The 20,665-nt window shown below is 37.2% G+C and overlaps 1 protein-coding gene across 8 annotated transcripts in view; it reads right to left on the bottom strand.

The window, feature by feature from the left end:
- The window catches only part of TBL1XR1 (TBL1X receptor 1), a 167,707-nt gene that overhangs the window by 30,813 nt on the left and 116,229 nt on the right, over positions 1-20,665 (bottom strand). For 7 of the 8 annotated variants that reach the window (XM_034662683.1, XM_034662669.1, XM_034662686.1 and 4 more), the window contains one exon: positions 9,782-9,884. The exons of the other annotated variant lie outside the window; for it this stretch is intronic. In XM_034662683.1, the coding sequence (XP_034518574.1) occupies positions 9,782-9,839 (58 nt within the window). In that variant the 5' untranslated portion in view covers positions 9,840-9,884. The remainder of the gene's footprint in view (positions 1-9,781; positions 9,885-20,665) is intronic. 8 annotated transcript variants of the gene reach the window in all.

The raw sequence follows: 20,665 nt of genomic DNA, 5'->3' as shown, positions 1-20,665 counted from the left end.
CTCTGCGCTTCTACTTCTAGGCGTCTGTGGCGCCTACAAACAGTCTAGAATAAAACACTCGGGACTCACACAAAGCATGTGGCTAGGAAAGATTTTAAGTGGTCAGTAGACAAAGTACACCTAAGCTGGTTTTCCTCGTGGCTCCTTCCTTCCCTCTTGGAAACACCTGGCCATTCCACTCCCGCAACTCATAGTGAGAAGTAAAAGGACCTTACTTCTAAGACTCTGACTGAGTTTAACTCATGATTTTGCCTACAGGCATGATCATTATTAAATACATTTATGGTCTTCAGCTTAATCTGAGCTCACAGAGATGGTTAAGGAACACAGCAATGAAAAAGAGCATCGTTCTGCATTGTCCCTATCAGGAAACCCATAACTACTTGAATATGAGTAGATTCCAAACTGCCAAGGTAGAAGGCTAAGAATAAGGGCTAAGAAGGATGGGGAGAGACAGTAAAAGATAAGGCAGTGAAATACATAAGCAGTGAGGCTGCAGAGTCCTGTTTTCAATTATATGCCCTTCCCTAAATAAATTCTGCAATAAATCATAAACGGGGAAAAAAAGCTAAACACAAGCGGCTTAGAGATTTATGAAGACTTCAAGATGGACAATACCATTTATGGAGGACCTCCATCATGCACACATATATAGTTTTATTATTTTATAATCTGAGCTAGCAGATGGGAAGACAGCCACTAACAGGATAAAGATTTATTTTTTAAGTTTTTACTTAAATTCCAGTTAGGTAACATACAGTGTAATATTAGTTTCAGGTGTACAATTTAGTGACTCCACACCATACCACACCTGGTGCTCATCACAAGTGCCCTCCCTTAATTCCCATCACCTATTTAACCCATCCCCACACACCCACCTCCCCTCCAGGAACCCTCAGTTTGTTCTCTATAGGTAAGAGTGTCTTTCTGGGTTTGTCTCTTTCCCCATCCTATGTTTTGCTTCTTAAATTCCACATATGAGTGAAATCATATGGTATTTGTCTTTCACTGACTTATTTCGCTCCATCCATGGTATCGCAAATGGCAAGATTTCCCTTTTTTATGGCTGAGTAATATTCCATTGTGTATATATACCACATCATCTTTAAGAGGATAAGGATTTAAATTCATTCAGAGACCATGGAGGTAACCACTATATTCTGTACTGAACAATTAAGTTAAAATATGGTCAAGGATAAAGTTAAGAAAGAGTGAGCTCCTGTTTACTAATAGAAAACAAAGGATTATATCATTAGAATAATTTTAACTCAGGGTGTCAGAAAGTGGTCTCAGTAGTGCATGAAACATTAAGACATTAGGGGCGCCTGGGTGGCACAGCGGTTAAGCGTCTGCCTTCGGCTCAGGGCGTGATCCCGGCGTTATGGGATCGAGCCCCACATCAGGCTCTTCTGCTATGAGCCTGCTTCTTCCTCTCCCACTCCCCCTGCTTGTGTTCCCTCTCTCGCTGGCTGTCTCTATCTCTGTTAAATAAATAAATAAAATCTTTAAAAAAAAAAAAAAGAAAGAAACATTAAGACATTAGCAATAGTTTTCAAGTGTTTTGATTTTTATAAACCTTACAAATTTTAGCAAAGTCCAGGACTTCTGTACCCTCTAATTCATGAGTACAATTTAAATAATCAAAATCATCACATCTAGACCCTGTTTAAATTAGACAAGAGTTCAAGCTTATGTCTAAGAATATTCTAAGAGTTCCAGGGGGAACGATGTCGATTTTGGGCTGGCATGTTGTATATCCCGAATTTGTTTTATCAGACCAGGAGAGAAGCTATCCCAGGTGCTTACATCCATCTCAAGTTATCGCTCATGTGCTTTACAATGTCCTCAAATAGTAAGAAAATAACTCTGAAAGGGTTATTAGCATTATTTGGACACTTCACATTAATGTCTACCCTTAAAAAGGTCCACAATTAAAAACACTCTGCTTCAATCAGTGTTGAATTCAACTGTAATTTTTAAATTTCTAGTAATAGCATTACATGGCAGCTTAAAATTATACTCAAAACTACTTTTCTTATTCCCCTCCCTAAAACTTCATTTTCCTTCAAAATTTGACCTTACTTCATTACACCTGAAAGTCATCCTAACTTTCACCTTGGCCCCTGGTGCTCCACCAATCACCAAATCCTATCAATTCTACCTCTCTCGTGTCTGTCATCAGCTTTCCTTTTCTGATAGAACCTGGAGCTTAGTCCCCATCATCCATTGCCTACAATTACTGCCCTAAGGTCCTCTTTCCCCAGCTCAGTCCATTTGCCACACTAGAGCTAGGGCATTATCTGTGAAACAAAACCAATCACATCACTTCTTACTTGGGCACTTTCAACAATCCCTTTGACCTTGCTAATAAAGGCCAAACTAAGTATGACACGCAGTACCTTTGTAATCTGACTCTAGTCATCTCTCCAGGCTCATCTCCCCAATTCCATGCCCCCACCCTTCTTCCCATTACACATTAAATTCAAGTGACTGCCAATTCTATGTAGCACCGTGAATATGCTATGCTATCTCACACTTTTGTACCTTATGTGTTCCTAAGTTCTTTCCTCCTATCTGAATGGAGGGGAAGTCCTTTCTTTCACTACCCCAGAGGGCGATCTTTCTCTGCTTTGTTAATCCTATAGTTTATTATATGTATAGTACTTATCACACTGAATGGTTATCTTGTGTGTATGTATATGATGCTAGACTGGGCCACGTGAAGAAAGAGTCGATGTCTAGTAAATCTTTTAATTCTGGAAAACTAGAATGTTACCTAATTTAACTAATGTTCAATAAACATTTGTTTTTTTTTTTTAAAGATTTTATTTATTTATTCGACAGAGATAGAGACAGCCAGCGAGAGAGGGAACACAAGCAGGGGGAGTGGGAGAGGAAGAAGCAGGCTCATAGCGGAGGAGCCTGATGTGGGGCTCGATCCCATAACGCCGGGATCACGCCCTGAGCCGAAGGCAGACGCTTAACCGCTGTGCCACCCAGGCACCCCTCAATAAACATTTGTTAAATCAGAATGCAATTCTACAATAATGTATTTTGGCACATCAGAAAATCTATGAATCCGAAAAAAAAAAGTATATGACTTAAATCTTCCTTAAAAAACAAAACTAAAACTTGAACCAGGTCATGCCAAAATATATTTCCATTTATCTGTAAATATATGTGCAGAAAATACTTTTTCAGGGACAGCTTCTGATTTACATAGTAGAAGGCAAAAGAGATTTACCTAAATCTGTGAGATATTAAAGACTGGCTTGATTGCTTAAAATAGCATCCCTTCTTTCCAGGACTAAGAGCAAATCTGATATAAATAATACCTCTGTAATCAAGTACTCTACAAATTTGCTAGGGTGATTAACATTTGGGATGTGGAAAAGAGATTCCAGAAAAGAATTATGGCTAAAACCATGAAGTTTAGTATCCAGTAACTCAGGAATAAAGACATGCGGTGGCGGGGGGAGGTGTGGTAACTCAGAAGCCCACGAGACAACGATGATTCCCACATAAGAAACAAGATCACAAAACAATTGTTTTCTACATACTTCTTGTTTCAGGGAGGGCGATCCCTTGAGATGACAGGGACTGTATTCTCAAAGAGGTATTAGTCCTCCAGAGCAAGACAACTCTCCTTCGCAAACAGACTACAGGAACATGAAAATGGGCCTTGAACATCACTGCTATGGTACAGGGTGACTCAACAACAACAATACGCAAAGCTTAACTATTATCACAACGCAGACCAGAAGGAAAAACTAATAATCCAAGATCCTATTTAGGCTTCAGGTAAACAAACAAAACAACAACAACAAAAAAACCCCAAACCGCCCCCCCCCGCCGAAAATTATATCCCTGCTCCCACCACCACAAACTCCCTTGTCCCCAAATCCATTTCCGACTGTATCCTACAGGCCCAGATTTTCGTTTATTCTAAAAAGTTCCATACTTACATGCTTAAAGATTTTTGAAAAGGTGAAAAGAAGGAGGGGCAAAAAATGCTAGAGGGAATCTTGCATGTTGAAGATTTAGACCCAGTACTTATTTTAAAAAAAAAAGGACAACATGGAGAAGGAAAAAAATTACAATACCAAACCCAAGTGCAACTGTTAATATTTTTGTGCTTCCTTTTTTTACACACCATTCTCCTCCATTACAATACAACACACTGAGCTACACAATTCTGTGCCCTAATTTTACCCCTAAAATATATGTAACCATCAACATTGTACATGAATTATATTTTCTGAAATAATTTTATGATAATAAAATACTATTTGGCCAATGAATGTACTCAACTAGTAAATTATTCATCCCATCGGTGGATAGTTTAGACTTTCTCAATGTTTATTACTTAGGAATGTCACCTCAAATACCTACACATTTAGGCTTTTGCCAGGTATATATTTTTTTCTCCATAGGATGGATTCCCTCAAATGTTGATGGGGACATGGGCATTTTAAAGAAGTTTTCATAATTGCTCAACTGCTTTGTCCCCAAATCATACAAATCTATAGTGCTGTCAGCAATTTATGTTTCCCTACACCCTTACTATGCTGGCTATTCCTAAAAAAAAATGAGCAAGAAGATAACTAGGAAGACTGAACAAGTTCTCTATTTGGTAATTATTAAACGACATTTGTCTTTTAACAAGCATGTCAGCAGTAATGTGCAAATAGGAATTTTCCTCTACCAGCAAAAAAAAGTCATTCAGCTTATAAAAAGAGAAAAACTGATTTGGAAGTATAAAATTTACCACTATTTTTGACAAGCACTTGCTATTTATTGTTAGTCATGTGTACAACTATATGTGACAAATCCATGTTACTGCATATTTTATTTGATTACAAAGCAAAATGTATGTACACTTAACCTGCATTTCTGTAGCTGACCAATTACTCATAAAAATGAAAAGAAAGACTGGAGGTGGACATACCCAATCCTGAACTCCCCTCACTCCAGGCCTTCATGGCTAGAGGGCACTGACAGCCAGTTTAACCTGACTCTATTCAGTTTGTTGTTCAAGTCTGTTTATAAGTGGCACCAACAGGAGGATATGGAGGAAGGAAAGTTTATGTAGCCCAGCTACCTTTATCTGAGTTAAGAGAAACTACACTGTCATTTGATTGCTGACATTTTCTTAGCCATTGCAGGGGTTAATACCAAATCATTAAATGGAAAACAAAACAAAACAAAACCAACAACAACGAATAGGCTCTTCGGTGTTACAGATCAGAACCTTAATGTTAAACATAAACATACGGGTTAGTTCGTGCCTATTATGATCATGTGTAGATTTCTAAATTGTGTATGCTCTTATAAACAAAAAACAGAACACCTCAAGGAAGCACCGTCTCATAAAAAGTGGAGTAGGGCAAGGCCTATAACCAGAGAGACTGAATATCCCCCTTGAAAGAGTTCATGAACAGTGGAGAGAGATTGGGGGGGGGGGCAGGGGGAGACACAAGATGATCTTTCATGAACCAAATGCTTTACGCTTACATACATCATCACCTTTTCATAAACTGAGACTGTATGGCAAGATGAACCTCAGTTCTAAAAACATGAGGATTTTAAAAAATGATAGCTTTCAGAATCACAATCTAGAAAAGAGCTCAGTAATAAGGACATTCTGTTTCTGCATTTTCCAGTTAGTCTTCAATCGTAAAATGCAACTGTTTCACAGCATCCTAAATATTAAGCACACCATTCACCAAAATGCTACTGAGCTTTTAAACGTTTCATAGATGACAGTTCTATCTAGAATCAAAAATTCTCCCCCAAACCAAACACACAATTTAAAACAAAATAAAATTGCATCTTACACAAAGCAACAAGAAAAAAGGTGGCACAAGGTCACGAATAATTGCCGGTACAATTTCTCTAGAAAAAATAACACTAAACCTGGGAATAACTAGAGGAGACTCAAAGGTGATGTAAAAGGGGAGGAGGGGTTTAAAAAAAAAAAAAAAAGGAGGGAAATTTAAAAGGTCCAAACCATCTTAGATCTTTTAAAATTAACACTGTATCAAGTTCTGTTCCATACAACTTAGCTGTACCCCTTAGTGCTTATTCTGCATATGGTTGCTAGATGTGAGTTATTAGGGCAATCAAATTATTAATGCCCTTGGGCAAACGCCAATTAAACGGAGCATACTGAATAATCAAGTCAATCATTACTTATGGTACTGCACTGTCAAATACACTCAATTTTCAAGTCATCTCAAAAAAGAAAAAAATTTTCTTTCCTAGAAAATATTTGTTGACTATGAAAGCCTAAGTGTCTAGTTCATCGAAGTACAAAATGGTGATGACCAAAGTAATTTGCTTAGGGTGAACTTGTAAGAGACAGAATTGAGAAAAATAAAAAGTTACAACACTTAATAAAGACATCTTACAATAAATATACTTTCCTCTTAATTAGTTTTAATGAGTAGGGGAGGATGACTTATTTCAAACAGAAGCTTATAAAACATCTGAGGCTGAGTATCACAATGTAATCCCTTTCAACAAGCAACAAGTGTTATGGATGAAGAAAAAAATCAGAAGTTATATAACTGGGGAGAGGAGATGGACTTTTAATAGATAGTATCTTCTAGTGCTGACAGTAGTCATAATAGGATGGTCATCACATAGTATAAAGTATTTAAAACAATTTAAGGGATTTTATTCCTCTGGAGACAGACACCATACTCCAGTCAACATTAAACACCGTTTACAGAGAACAAATATTAGAAGTTCTTACTGGAAAACATTACTTCTAAATTATACATTTTAAAACAGAATAAACTTTCATAAGGTGTTTTCTGGACTTTCTGCCTGAGAGCTTTTAGATGATGAGACAAGCAAGAAAAAATTTTACTTTCCTTAGTGGCAGTCTTTAAAAACCAGTCCTGTGAAGGTCTTTTCACAAATACTTTCTTTGTCATCATTACTTCTTTTCTTCCCACCTAACTCCTAATTCCAATTCAGTACTCCGAAATACACCAAAATACACCCAGAAAAGGAATTACTGGATTCCAAAATCAAATCACTTGCAAAAATGGCCATTTTTATGTATAATTAGAGATTAAAACCAAGAAACAAGTTTTTGGAAAACTTTTTCTGAAACCTGGTCTGAGGTGACAGAACCATCAACATCCTAAACTCTTTCCCATCTCCTATTTCTGGAAGTAACTTCAAATGAATGTCTCTATGATTATGAACATGCCTCATCATTCCTACAAAATCCTGCCTATAAAAACAAATACACCACTTTTAGTGGCACCTCCCTAAAGTTTAGTAGGAGATATTCTCACACTACAAATCTCAATATGTACACTTCATGCCTTCTACTTTATCTTGGATAACTACTAAATATAATTTTTCTTTCAAGATATTGCAAACATGCTACATACCTGTTGTCAACTTTCTTGTTAAATTCTAAATGTCCCACAACTAATATGGACCACTGCCCTTTCAAACTTTATTATGCCTAAGAATCACCTGGGGCATTTGTAAAATGCAGATTCCTGGCCCCCACTCGCCATTCTCTAAGTGATTCTAATGCAGGTGGCTCAGAGGATCAAACTTTAGAACTCTGGTATAGGCGGTTCTTATATTTATGGCAAGTTGCATTCCTAGAGAAACTGCCATAAGTCAGAATGTCATTAGTTGAACCTGATTTTCCCCTATAAATCATAATGTAAATAGGAAGTTACCAATTTAATAAAGGGACTGGTATTCACATCTTCGGAGATGTGGCCTAACATCGTACTTCATTACAGGTACACTGTAAAACAGAAAACTTTCTAAACATACAGAGCACAACTAAGAACACAGTAAAAAATTGTAAAGGACTTACTACGATAAGCAGCAGTCTACCACACAAAGTTGTTTTTTTAATTCTCGCTTTATTTTTACTGCAACATAGAACACCTTAAAACGGAAGAATTTCAAAGAATTTTCTCTGAGAACATTAGCAACTTCAAGAAGACTTCTGATAATATTTAACCAATGGATACACTTTCAGAAATTAATCCGGAGTATTATTTTACTGCCCCTTTTACTTGCTGTATTTTTTTTTTGGTAGCAACATAAAGCACCAATTTGTGGACTTCTGTTTGCAAACAAAATCCGAGCGTTCATTAACATCTCCAACTTCACCTTGCCCATTTCATCTCAGCACGGGCTGCTGCTGAGCTCTTCCAACTGTCTCTCGTCTCCAGAAACAGCAGTTTCTTATGATTCAACCTAAGCAGCTGCCTTTACAATACGCCTACAAGCCATTAAGCACAGTTCTCACCGCTGGCCCTTCACAGCAGCATCCAAAGCCTCAAAGCTCTGGCTCAAATGGTGGTCACATTCAAAGGCAGAAAAAGCAGGAGTTTGTTTTGACCCAACAATTCTTTCAATTTTGGCCAAAGTTACCAAGTAACAATATCAAGGCATGTACATGTGTCTTATATATGTAATAATCACTAGGTCGGGTCACTATTTTTCCACTTTATTAATCATTTTACTCTTACTCAAAATATTCCATGGATACTGTCTTAGGATCTTCCCTCAATACCAGCTGACCAGTTAAAAAAGAAAAGGAAAAAAAACACCCAAGATCTATTTATTTCAAAGCTTCAGAACAAATTATTCTGCCTTAGTTGGTTACTTTTAGTCTCTTCGCTTTCTTCCTTTCTGCCCTCATTAGACATCATTTTCTCAGCTGTTTCAGGCCAGAGAGAAGCAGTGATGGTGCCTGGGAATAGGAAACCCCCAGGGGAGAGCAAAGCTCAGAAATGGAGTGCAGCTGGCAACAGCTCAGCAAGGAGGGGGATCTAAAATCTAAGGCCATGTTTGCACTCCCTGCACAGGAAAGGACAATGACTAAGCCCCAGAAGAATCAAAATCAAAATTGAGGGCTCAATTCCTACTCACGGCCTTCTGTCCTACCTCACAGGTGCCAACCACAGTTACCCTTTTACATGTACACTATGCCTCACCTTACTACTACAACGTCACAACTTTAAGTTATGATGTCTAAAATGCAAACTCCCTAGCTTATTTTCAACTATCAAATGGTTCCATGTCATGCTAACAGTCTGCACTCGCCAGTGCTGTCAATCTTTCCCAGGTCTGGTGCCCCATCCAGCCCAAGTTCTCCCTCTTCTACTTTAATCCATCCCACATTTTCCCTTGAAGTTTTCCTTCTGTTTTAGGACGCCTCTTGATCTGTTTAAAAATGGACACTGATTTACTCATTAATATTTATTACAAATGACCTCCAATGATTTAATTTATTAATCACCCACCAATAAACACATTAGTAAGAATTCAAGTCAAAGATAAACTAAATCGATAGGGATAATGATTATGAAAACATTCTGAAAAAATACAGTTAATTTAGTTATTGAAATGCTAACTGCAATTAGGACCAGTAACATTTAGCTGAGGATTCTGAATATACATTATCAAATTGGTGCTGTCTGAAAGTTTATATGTTCCTACTGACCGTGTGCAATCCCATTTCATAACAACTTATAAAAAAAAAATGGTCTTTGAACACTGAAAGCCAAACCATTTGTTAACAAATATTTGCCTGAGATGATTCCAACATATTTGAAAGAGTCAGAGAGTTAAACCATGCAGTAACACATAGCTTTAAAATGGCAGTCCAGACATTAAGGAAACATACAAAGTTCAACAGTTTGGACTGATACAAATTTCAAATGCATAAAAGGTTATTTTGAGAATATTAAAATAATTTGAGGCCTATTTACTTTATGAAAGTACTCACCTGACTCTTGCAAGTATCTATATACCAAGAAGTTGACCTCATCACTGCTTATACTCATCTTTATTCCCACTTAAACCATGAGGTCACAACACAGGATATAACCCTAAAAATAAAACAAAGTTAATTAAGTATTTTCAATAAAATATTTTTAAACAAAATGTAAACAATGTTGTAAAAACCACTGATTTTATTTAATGATGTAAAATGAAGGTTCTATATTGCCTAATAATAAACCCTAACAATAAAGTTATTCCAATAGTTAGTAATAGATTATACAACCAAAACATGGCTGGTCTATTTTTCTGCAAGGTAACATATTTGCAAAAAGGATTCAAAATTTGTAAAAGGGCTTTAGCATCGTATTTTATATGACTGTATCAAATAGCATAAAAAGTTATTTCCTCTTTCTCCTTAACTGTAAAAAAACAAAAACAGTACATTTTAGGAATCAGAATATTTATTTAGGAAAAGAATGATTTTAGACCACTGGGTAAAGGATGAGCCATCTACACTGCTTTTGTCTACATAATTTGAGAGGATTTGAAGTGTCTGTTTTTTCAACATCTAATCTGCAATGTTCAAGTTTCAAAAAGATCTAGCTACGTGTAAAGCAGAGAGGTGGGAACACAGTTTTCAAAACTCAAATGATGTTCTTTTAATGGACATGCTTAAATTTTGAATTCAGAGGGAGAGGAAAAAAGGCAACGGAGACCTAACTTAAATATGTCCTCATTATACTCATCTGCTCTCATGTCACAGAAATCATTTAAAAAAGAAGTCAGCAAACATTTTTTGTACAGAGACAGACAGTAAATATGTTAGGCTTTGCCACTCATACACAGTTTCTGTTAAAACTACTCAAGTCTATGGTTGTAGCACAAAAGCAGCAACAAACAAGATGCAGACAAATGAGTCTGGCCATGTTCCAATCAAATTTCATTTATGGATGCTGAAATTTGGATTTCATATGATAAAGTTGGTTCATAAAATATTTCCCTTTGGACTTCTTTTCAAGCACTTAAAAAAACAAAAAAGAACACCTTCCTTATAAAAGGCTAGTGGGCCAGATCTGACCCACGGACTGTGTACCATCTTGGTCCCTTATTTAAAAAGGATAGACTGGCATCTATTCAGTAAAGGGCTATCTAACATGATGTGCCGGTGTTGACTGTCCGGCTACATCATTGGTCTCTTTAGGATGCAGAGTTCACAGTACATTTAAAAGTCACAAATTAACAAAGAACCGAGTGGTCTACTGTGTGAGGGGAACTGCTCCTGCCCTAAGCTGTGGAAAAAGTAGTGACTGAGCACATCAAGTTTCTGTTGCAGAAAAGAACAAAGACAAACAAGGAAGTAATAACAATTTTCCAATGACACACACAGAGGAAACCCTAACCAAATAGTCTGGGAATACATCTTGAAGAAAGTATCACCGGTGTTTAGACCCGAAAAGATGGACGAGGAGAGGGAGAACATAAACACTTGTGGGAGGAAGGCAGGGAACGAAGGAATCCAGTGAGCAGCAGACTAGATGAAGAAAGAGAAACAAAACATGGAAGTAAGGCTCAAAACACAAACAAAAACCATGTTCTATGGGGCCTTGACAGCATCACTTAAAGAAAATGTACTGACAGGTTTTGAGTGAGTAGCAGAATGACCAGACGGACCCTGTATAAAGATCATGCTGGCTCTGACATGTAGAAGAGCCTGAAATGAAAATGGACTGGAATTAAGAGCTGAGGTAGGAGGATGCTGCAGGAACCCAATGGATGAAGGCAACAGGGGCTATGGTACTGAAGCCGGGGAGAAGTACAGGGGTTCCAAAGTGTGACCAGCTGGACACAGGAACGAGGTGAAAGGAAGAACCAAAGGTTCTCTCAGGAAATCTGGATCGGCAGTACTTCCACTTAATGAAAAGAGAAACAACGGAAGAAGAGTAACAATTATCTTCATAGAAAGAGAAAGGTACTCCCTCACAAAATTAACTGAGGGAGTACAATTAATACAACCTGAATGTTCGGAATGATAAAGGTAAATACCCCTTTGATGATTTTGGCTCAGGACATCTTGTCTAGATGCTACTATGGTACATTAGGTGATTCATGCTCTGGAGGGTATCTTGCTCCATTTCATTCTGACCCACAGTTAATGTGTAGCAATGTGTCTGGCACACACATAGTAGATATTAAATAGTCAATTTTGAAAGCCTGTTGAACTGCATGACTTTTAAAAACAAAACAACTGGGGCACCTGGGTGGCTCAGTCGGTTCCGCGCTGACTCTTGGGTTTTAGCTCAGGTCATGATCTCAGGGTCATGAGACTGAGCCTCACACGTCGGGTTCCACACTGGGTGTGCAGCCTGCTTGGGATTCTTTCTCTCTCTCACTCTACGACCACCCCCCCCCCACTCTCGCATGCACGCACTCTCTCAAAAAACAAAACAAAGCAATCCCACACTATCACAGAATTATAAGAAATTAAATAATAACTTAACCAATCATAGATATGTTTGTAAGCAGAACAATTCATCGCTACTTCATTAACAGGATTTCCCAAAATGAAATATGCTAGATGGAATCAAAGTGAAACAGACTGACAAAGAAAACAAGAGTATTTTTTCCTCTAATGTATCATTCAGTTCGACACTCAAACACGGGCACTGCAGCACCTAAGACGCACAGGTCTGCACCAGTGCTCGGTTCTGATAAGCTAAGGCCGTCGATGTCTCAACTTAGAGTGGTGATCAGTGATGAATACAAACCAAAATGATGTCAGTTATTGTCTATAAAAGTTCTTATAATGAATACATATTGCTGGTACATTTTTAAAAATCATCACAAAAAATGCCCAGTGAGTAGAGCAGAAAAGTTCTTATCTGTTCAAATTGCTACTTATTTTTTTATTCCATTGATCACAACGCTATACTGTATCAATTTCTGGAATCAAGAGTAACATTTTTTAAGGGAAAGGGGTAAACTGTTCAAATTTAAAAGTATTATTCCACCAGCAGTCCTACTTCTGCTAGCTCTTACATTCCTAGAAAGAACCTTATTGTTCCCCACATGTGTTGCTAGGGCAGACAAATCTCTATGCTGAGATTAGGAATAGACAGATGAAATAAGGTTGGCCCAAGCCTTACAGAATTCAGTTAGTGAAGAGAAACATACAAAGGTATCATTTAAAAAAAAAAAAAAAAGAATTGTGAATTTATTGCAATCTGTACTAGAGGTTTCGGTCCCAGCTGCAATAAAACTAGAGTCTACAAAGACAGAGTTGATCCACTTTCAAAGACACTTAATTCTAGAGTATGGCTTGGTATGAAACGGACCCTTTTAAATTCTAATTTCAAAAAGACACCTGAAAAGAACAATTGGACAACGAAAAGAAAACATTAAGACACTCCTTGCCTGAAAATGTCAGTCCTCACTTTCAAAAACACCTTAAAAGCTTGTAGGCCAAAGAGTGAAATTAGACTACCTCCTTATCAGACTCACTATGGCTTTGTACAACTGCTCCATTTTGGTCTGTCTGCCTACACAGCTACGGTAGGTCCTCTATAATGGGATGTACTCTTTATCTGTCCCAGGTGAAGACCATTCAGATACTAGACATCACTCATTTTCAGAGGGGATACAAGAAGTCTCACCACTGCATCTCCTCCATTGTGGTGCCTTTTAGTACAAACTACCTTTAAACAAGGCCACAAAACAGCAGCGAGACATTCATCCAATCCCTATCCTACACTATCTGGGTGTCAGGCCTGATGAGGCTACTAAGTGTAAAATAAGTCCTGCCCTCAAGGAGCTGATGGACTATTAAATAAACAAGACATTCAAAATAAATAATACTTCCTAAAGTCACAAAACAATCTTTGGGGCGGGGGGGGGGGACAGAGGGAGAAAGAATCTTAAACAGGCTCCACGCCCAGCACAGACGCTGACGTGGAGCTCAAAACCCTGAGATCATGACCTGAGCTGAAACCAAGAGTCAGATGCTTAACTGACTGAGCCACCCACATGCCCCCCCACCCAAAGCAATTTTTTTGTATATTTTGCCTCATCATACTTATTTATCCTTAAACTTATTTATCCTCGACTGAGTTCTAAAAAAAAAAAAAAAAAATTAAATGCCTTTGTACTTTTCCATCCTAACTCTCAGAATAGCCTATAAACTCATAAGAGTGTTTATTCAAAACTCCTATCAGTTACAGGCAGTTACTTAATTCAGATCCATAGCTGTATGGGTCAAAAGTAAATATAAAAATGAGTCTTAACTAATATTTAGCCAAGTGTTTATATTAAAAATACACTTAATACTTTAAATGTTTAGAATGAAATATTTTACTTCCAGACATTATGGACATTAACTTAAAACTATTACAAAAAACAGGACTGCTGAGACAATTTAGCTAGGATTCGTTCAACTGAGTATGGGAAACACTTTCAGCATCATAAAACTGAGTTCAGCATACACACAATGAACAATAACTGCCCCACAAATTGAATCATCTCCTAGCTTCTCCTACGAGAAAGATATATTCTCTTCTGAGTCCATTCCTGGAGCAAGCTAGCACCCAACTATAAACCTATAAACTATAAAATTTAAACCATTTTAAAAAGAATGAAAAGACAGGGAAAGTTATGGATAGAAATAAAATCAGAAAGATTTTCTTAAATTTCCTGCCTACAACACACTCTATGGAGACACGGAAACCCTTTGCATGATCCAAAATCAAATGTTTAATTGAAATGACTTTATCTTACACAATGTGTAGTGGTGGCATATTATCTCATAACAGACATATTAGTTTAATTTTTGAATTGCTCAACTATTTGGATGATTCTAAACCTCCATTCCTCTAAGACTGCCATCAGGATATTTAAGCTTAAAGTTGTTTCTCTTTCATTTCTTTATGGTAGGTGTGCATTAATGAATAGTTCTCAGAATCAAGAAAGGTCTCTACGAGTAAATAGCTGGACCAAAGGGAATAAATGGTTATTCTGACTTTTTTTTTTAATTGAAGTGTTGCTGACACATAATATTATGTTAATTTCAGGTGTGTAACATGGTGTACGTTATGCTATGTTCACCACAAGTATGGCTACTATCTGTCACTATACAACGCTATTACAATATTGCTGGCTATACTTCTTATTTTGTACCTTTTAACCTCGTGACTTATTAATTCTGTAACTGGAAGCCCATGCCTCCTACTCTCCTTCATCCATTTTGTCTGTCCCTCTTACCCTCCTCCCATGGCTATTCTGATTCTTACTGAATACCAACAAATTGGGTCCACTCAAGAGAGCAAACCAATTTATGGCCCCTCTACCTGAAACATTAGGAAAATGTTCAATTTCACCAACAATAAACATAAAAACATTCTGGTCATAACATTAATAAAGATTTAAAAATATTCAATATTACCAAAATTGTGACAAAACAGAAAATATATCTGTAAATACGTCTACAAATATCTGCCACAGTTGTATATTCAAAAGATGAAAAAAGAGCAACAATATAAAAAGCTGCTAAAAGAACTTTGATGTTAAAAATAAGAATTGTTTTGGGGCACCTGAATAGCTCAGTCCATTAAGCGTTGGACTCCTGGTTTCAGCTCAGATCATGATCTCATGGGTCGTGAGATGGACACCCACACTGGGCTCCATGCTCAGCATGGAGTCTGCTTGGAGATTCTCTTCCTTTGTCCCTCCCCTACTCATACACACACACACACACACACACACACACACACTCCCTCTCTCAAATATATATATATATATATATATTTAAAAAATTGTTTTAATATTGGCAAGTAACTGTCAATGCCACCTTGGACATTCTGGGTTACCTTTCCAAATAAATATTAATCACCCACAGGTGCTCAAGGTAATTGTTATGTTGGGGATGGTATGGTGCTGGGAGATCATGTAGAAGGAAAGATACCTTAGGCTTCTCTGGAACCCAGCAGCTGAGAACTGCTGAGTGACTATAATCAGCAAGATGGGGAAAACCGTGGCTTGCCTCTTACAGCCTCCACTGCCACAGTCTGACAAAAGACACCACTATTCCTGCTTTCGATCTGGAGAACTACTCCATTCCCAGCCCTGTGGTTTAAATGAGATGCACCTCCCGGTCCAAAGGAAGGCACTTACTTAATTGCCTAAGTCAACCAGCATATTTTATATCTTCAGCTTAGGGCTGACATTCCACCCCCACATATTCACATTACTTCCCTCCGCCCCACCTCAATCACTCCTGGTAAATGAAAGGCTAGAAGACATCTGCAGGTTTCTAGGAAAGACAACCTCTTCCTTTCAGAGAGGGGCAGATAACAAGGACACTATGTACATCACTGCAGTTAGAGCAGAGATGAGAGAGAAACAGAGAAGGATATCAGAGAAGAAAGACAAGAGAAACTATGGTATTAATGACATCAAGTTATCTATTAAGCAACTGGATTAAGTACTATCAGAAACTAATTTACCACTCTAATTCAGTTAAAGAAGTCAGAAATTAATTTTATTGTGTAACCCAATTTGAGACTTTTCAGTTGCAACCAAAAAAAGGCAGACAAATAGGGGGAATTATCCAAGAGATGTTTTAGAACAAGAAAATGACTAAAATTAGTGATAGATTATATTTGGAGAAAAGAAAAAGGGGGGGAATCACATTTTTTCGAATTGTTTCTAGACTAAAAGTAAGAAGAATTACCCATAAAAATGGGGTGCCTAGAAAGCACAGCCCTCTGGGAGTCACACTTTATATGTATTGAACTAGAGATAAAACAGAGGACATTCCAGCAGAAATGCTCTGGAGTAGTTAAAATATTACAGCTCATGTCTCATGGAAAGTGGTACTTCTGATTCTGTTCCCAAGTTACTTCTATTATTTTGGGGGTTATAAACGAAAGCAAACAAATGCAGATGAGATACAGCTGTGGCAATGGGGTAGTGACAAGGGGAAAGTAAACACTATAATGGTCATGCAATTAACAAAACCTAAGAGGAGAAAAATGCACTAAAGCACTACCCAGTCAAAACTTGGGTGGAACACTTCCAATGTACCAGGCACTATGACAGGTGCTGGAGATGGGGCTAAACAAAGCTAAACGAAGTAGACCAGGGACAGACTCTGTGACTTTACAGGTTACTGTGAAGAAAACAATTAATACCAACTTGGGTAAGAAAAAATCAGAAAATTCTGAAAGCATTAACCTTAAGGCTGAGGGAATAGGTAAGCAAAGGATGTAAACCTCAAGTGGCTTACAGGTTTGTGTAACAGGCACAGCGTTGGAAGAGCATTTTCCCTTTACTTCAAATGTCTGAAGTGAGCCAAGTTAGTCTGCTCCTGTGTGTGCACTGCTCCTCATTCATTCAAGTGTTAAGGAAAAGGAAGCAGAAGAATATTCGCAATTATCCAGAAATTCCTAAATGCCATGTATGGGGCAAAGCATTCTACACATTATTTAATTTCCTCTTCAGTATTAACTTCCTCATTTTAATGTCATATGAGAATAGCATTTCTATATATATAGACATAGTATGTATTTAGAAATGTTATTAAAATACTAAACACTCCTCAGTACAGAAAAACACACACTCGGAAAATAGTATGGAATGTATAATGTAAATAATTTAATGACTATGAAGAAAGAAAATTCTTAGCACTAGAAAGTCGTACAACATATATTGCCAAGGCCCCATGCACAGTGCACACTGTCGGTGCTCAGCTTAAACAGACTGTGCTGTGAATGGCAGCCCACTGTGGTCAGCCAGCCACTGCAATCACAGATGATGACGGTACCCTGCTAAATAACAGTTTCTAGACTCACACAGAATCATATATCAAAATTACTTCGTTGGTGTAAGTTCTCAATCTGCCGTGGAGCAAAGGAAATAATTTATTTCAGCAAAGTAAAATCTTGCTCCATATCACTCACTGAGTTATCCTAGGAAACCCTTGTCAAATTGCCTTGCTAAAATAAAACACACTGTAAAAATACTTAATTATCGTAACTAAAAAACAAAAACAAAAAAAATGTGTGTGGGGATGGAAAGAGACAAAGGAGAGAAATTAAATCAATTCACTCATTAGCAAAGTCATGGTGCTTTACTACCATCTTATGAGCGGAACCCTCCGTAGAATTCGTATGTTGAGGACCCAATCCCTCTAGTTCCTCAGAATGTGACTTTATTTGGAGACAGGGTCTTTAAAGAGGCAAAATAAGGCCATTAGGGTGGACCCTAACCCAATATGACAGGCGTTCTTATATGAGGAGGGAGAGACACCAGGGATGCATGTACAAAGAGGAGAGGTCATAGTGAGAAAGACGGTAGCTATCTGCAAGCCAAGGAGAGAGGCCTTATAAAGTAATTTATCCTGCTGACACCTTGATCTTAGACTTCCAACATCCAGAACTATGAGAAAATAATGTCTGTCGTTTAAGCCACCCAGTCTGTGGATTTTGTTATGGCAGACCTAGCAAACGGATATATATCCATCATTGCCAATTCTTAAAAACTCTGATCATTCATCTGAAGCCTTTAAAATCATCGATGTTGAATTCACAATTGCTAGGATCTGCCTTTTTGAAAATTTGCCTCTATTTTCAGGAACCCATCCTGTTCAAAGACAATGAGATTAACAGGATACATTAACATTTTATAATCATCTGTCCTACAATGCCCCTTCTCCTTGAACTGCCCCCTTCTTCCCACCAAAAAACACTCTCAGGAACAGCACTGAAAAATGCATAACCCTTAATTTCCTCCCTCATTAAAAATAATTATAATCCTACATATGTTAGGCAGTAACACTGTTGTATGTATAAAATATGCTACAATGAAGGAAGGTATCTTAAGATTTAGCTTTGAAAGTCATTGGTAATATAGCTTAAAATATGTATAAAATACATTCTCAAGATTTTGCCTTGCCAAATCTTGTAACGTTTCACAAAATTTTATTAGACTAAATGAAATCACGTTTACCAAATTATTTCTGTAAACTATAAAGTGCAACATTAGGATTTAGAAACAGATAATCTCAAGAAAGAACACCAAGCTCTAAATGAAATACTTCCGCTTATTTTAATATAATACTAATAACTAAAATAAAATAAAAACAAAATCCAGTACAACAAAATCAAATTATCTGGCTGATTTGTTAGCGCATCAAAGGGAAATAACAGCATACACACGTGTTAATATATTAACCCTGAACTACAACTATGGTTTAACTGTCAAACACTTTAAGGATATCTTTTTAAAGCTGCCTGTAATATTAAGTACAAAGAAAGGCAAAGAAGTTATGTTTCCATAAAACAAAAATTCTACAACTATTCACATTAGGATAAATGTTAAGTTTCAACCATATTTTTAAAGACCCAATCTCATGAGATATTTATTCACACTATTAAAAAGGAGAAAATATCTTTTTATAAACTTAAGTATAATTAGCATACAGTTTTATATTAGTTTCAGGTGTACAATATGGTTCAAAAATTCTGAACATTACTCTGTGTTCATCACCACGATTGTACTCTTAATCCCTTCACCTATTTTACCCAGCCCCCACTCACCTCCCGTCTGATAACCATCAGTTTGTCCTCTGTATTTAAGTATCTGTTCCGAGCACCTGGGGGGCTCAGTCAGTTAACATCCTACTCTTGATTTCGGCTCAAGTCATGGTTTCAGGGTCATGAGATCGAGCCCCATGTTGGGCTCCCACTCAGCAGGAGTCTGCTTGAGATTCTCTCCCTCTGCCTCTCCCCCTGCTTGCCTACACTCTCTCTCTAAAATAAATAAATAAATCTTAAAAAAAAATCTGTGTTGTTTTGTTTGCTCATTTGTTTTGTTCTTAAATTCTACATATGAATGGAATCAGATGTTGTCTTTCTCTGACTTATTTCACTTAGCATTATACCCTCTAGGTCCACCCATGTGGTTGCAAATAGCAAGGTCTCATTTTTTTATGATCGAGTAATATTCTACCACCTCCTCTTCTTTATCCATTCGTCTCTCAATGGACACTTGGGATGCTTCCATATCTTGGCTATTGTAAATAATGCTGCTATAACACAGGGGTGCATACATCTTTTCAAATTAGTGTTTTTGTTTTCCTTGAGCAAAACACCCATACTGGAATTACTGGATCATAGGGTATTTCTATTTTTTAATTTTTTGAAGAACCTTCACACTATTTTCCATAGTAGCTGCACCAATTTGCATTCCCACCATAAAGGAGAAAAAAACATTTTAAAATAAGCTCTGTATCTCACTTGATGTATATAAGGGTGGTTTTTTTTGGAGGGGGGGGATTTTTAATAATCTGAATATAAAGTGCCAGTAAAAAGTCTATAACATCCTCAAGAGAAACAAATGTAGCTTAAATATTTTTTAAAAGGTGAACAAGATAGTTTGTGAAGGGAAATTAGCAGGCGATGGCATTTTACCTTCTAATTTTGGCAATAAGCATCTTCCAGCAATTTTTCTAAGAGTGTAAAGGCTAATTTCTTCTTCTTTTAATAGTTATAGGCAATTTTTGTGCTGTGAACATTTTTTCTTTTGGTTCTTGTTACTTCATTTTCTTATCAGATTAATGGTCACTGAAGTTCCAAAGCTGATGAGTCTTAAACTGAAGTATGGTGAGAATAATTTAGAAGGGATAAATTACCTCTCTTTTCTTTCTTGGATTCACTGGAATCCAGAGCTCTTAGATATAAATGAAAAATACGACAAAAAAAAAAAGATCTCTGAAAGCTTATATGATTTTAGATAAAATATTTGAATCTTCTGGGCCTCTGTTTCCTTGTCTATAAAAAATGAGGAAACATCAGAGTCAGTACAAGTGCATAGGTATAATGCACGAATCTTAACAAGCCAG

Source organism: Ailuropoda melanoleuca, chromosome 1 (assembly GCF_002007445.2).
Source record: "Ailuropoda melanoleuca isolate Jingjing chromosome 1, ASM200744v2, whole genome shotgun sequence".
In the NCBI taxonomy this organism is placed as follows: Eukaryota; Metazoa; Chordata; class Mammalia; order Carnivora; family Ursidae; genus Ailuropoda; species Ailuropoda melanoleuca.
Note: the sequence above shows the minus strand (reverse complement) of the source record. Positions and strands in the feature narration are given on the sequence as shown.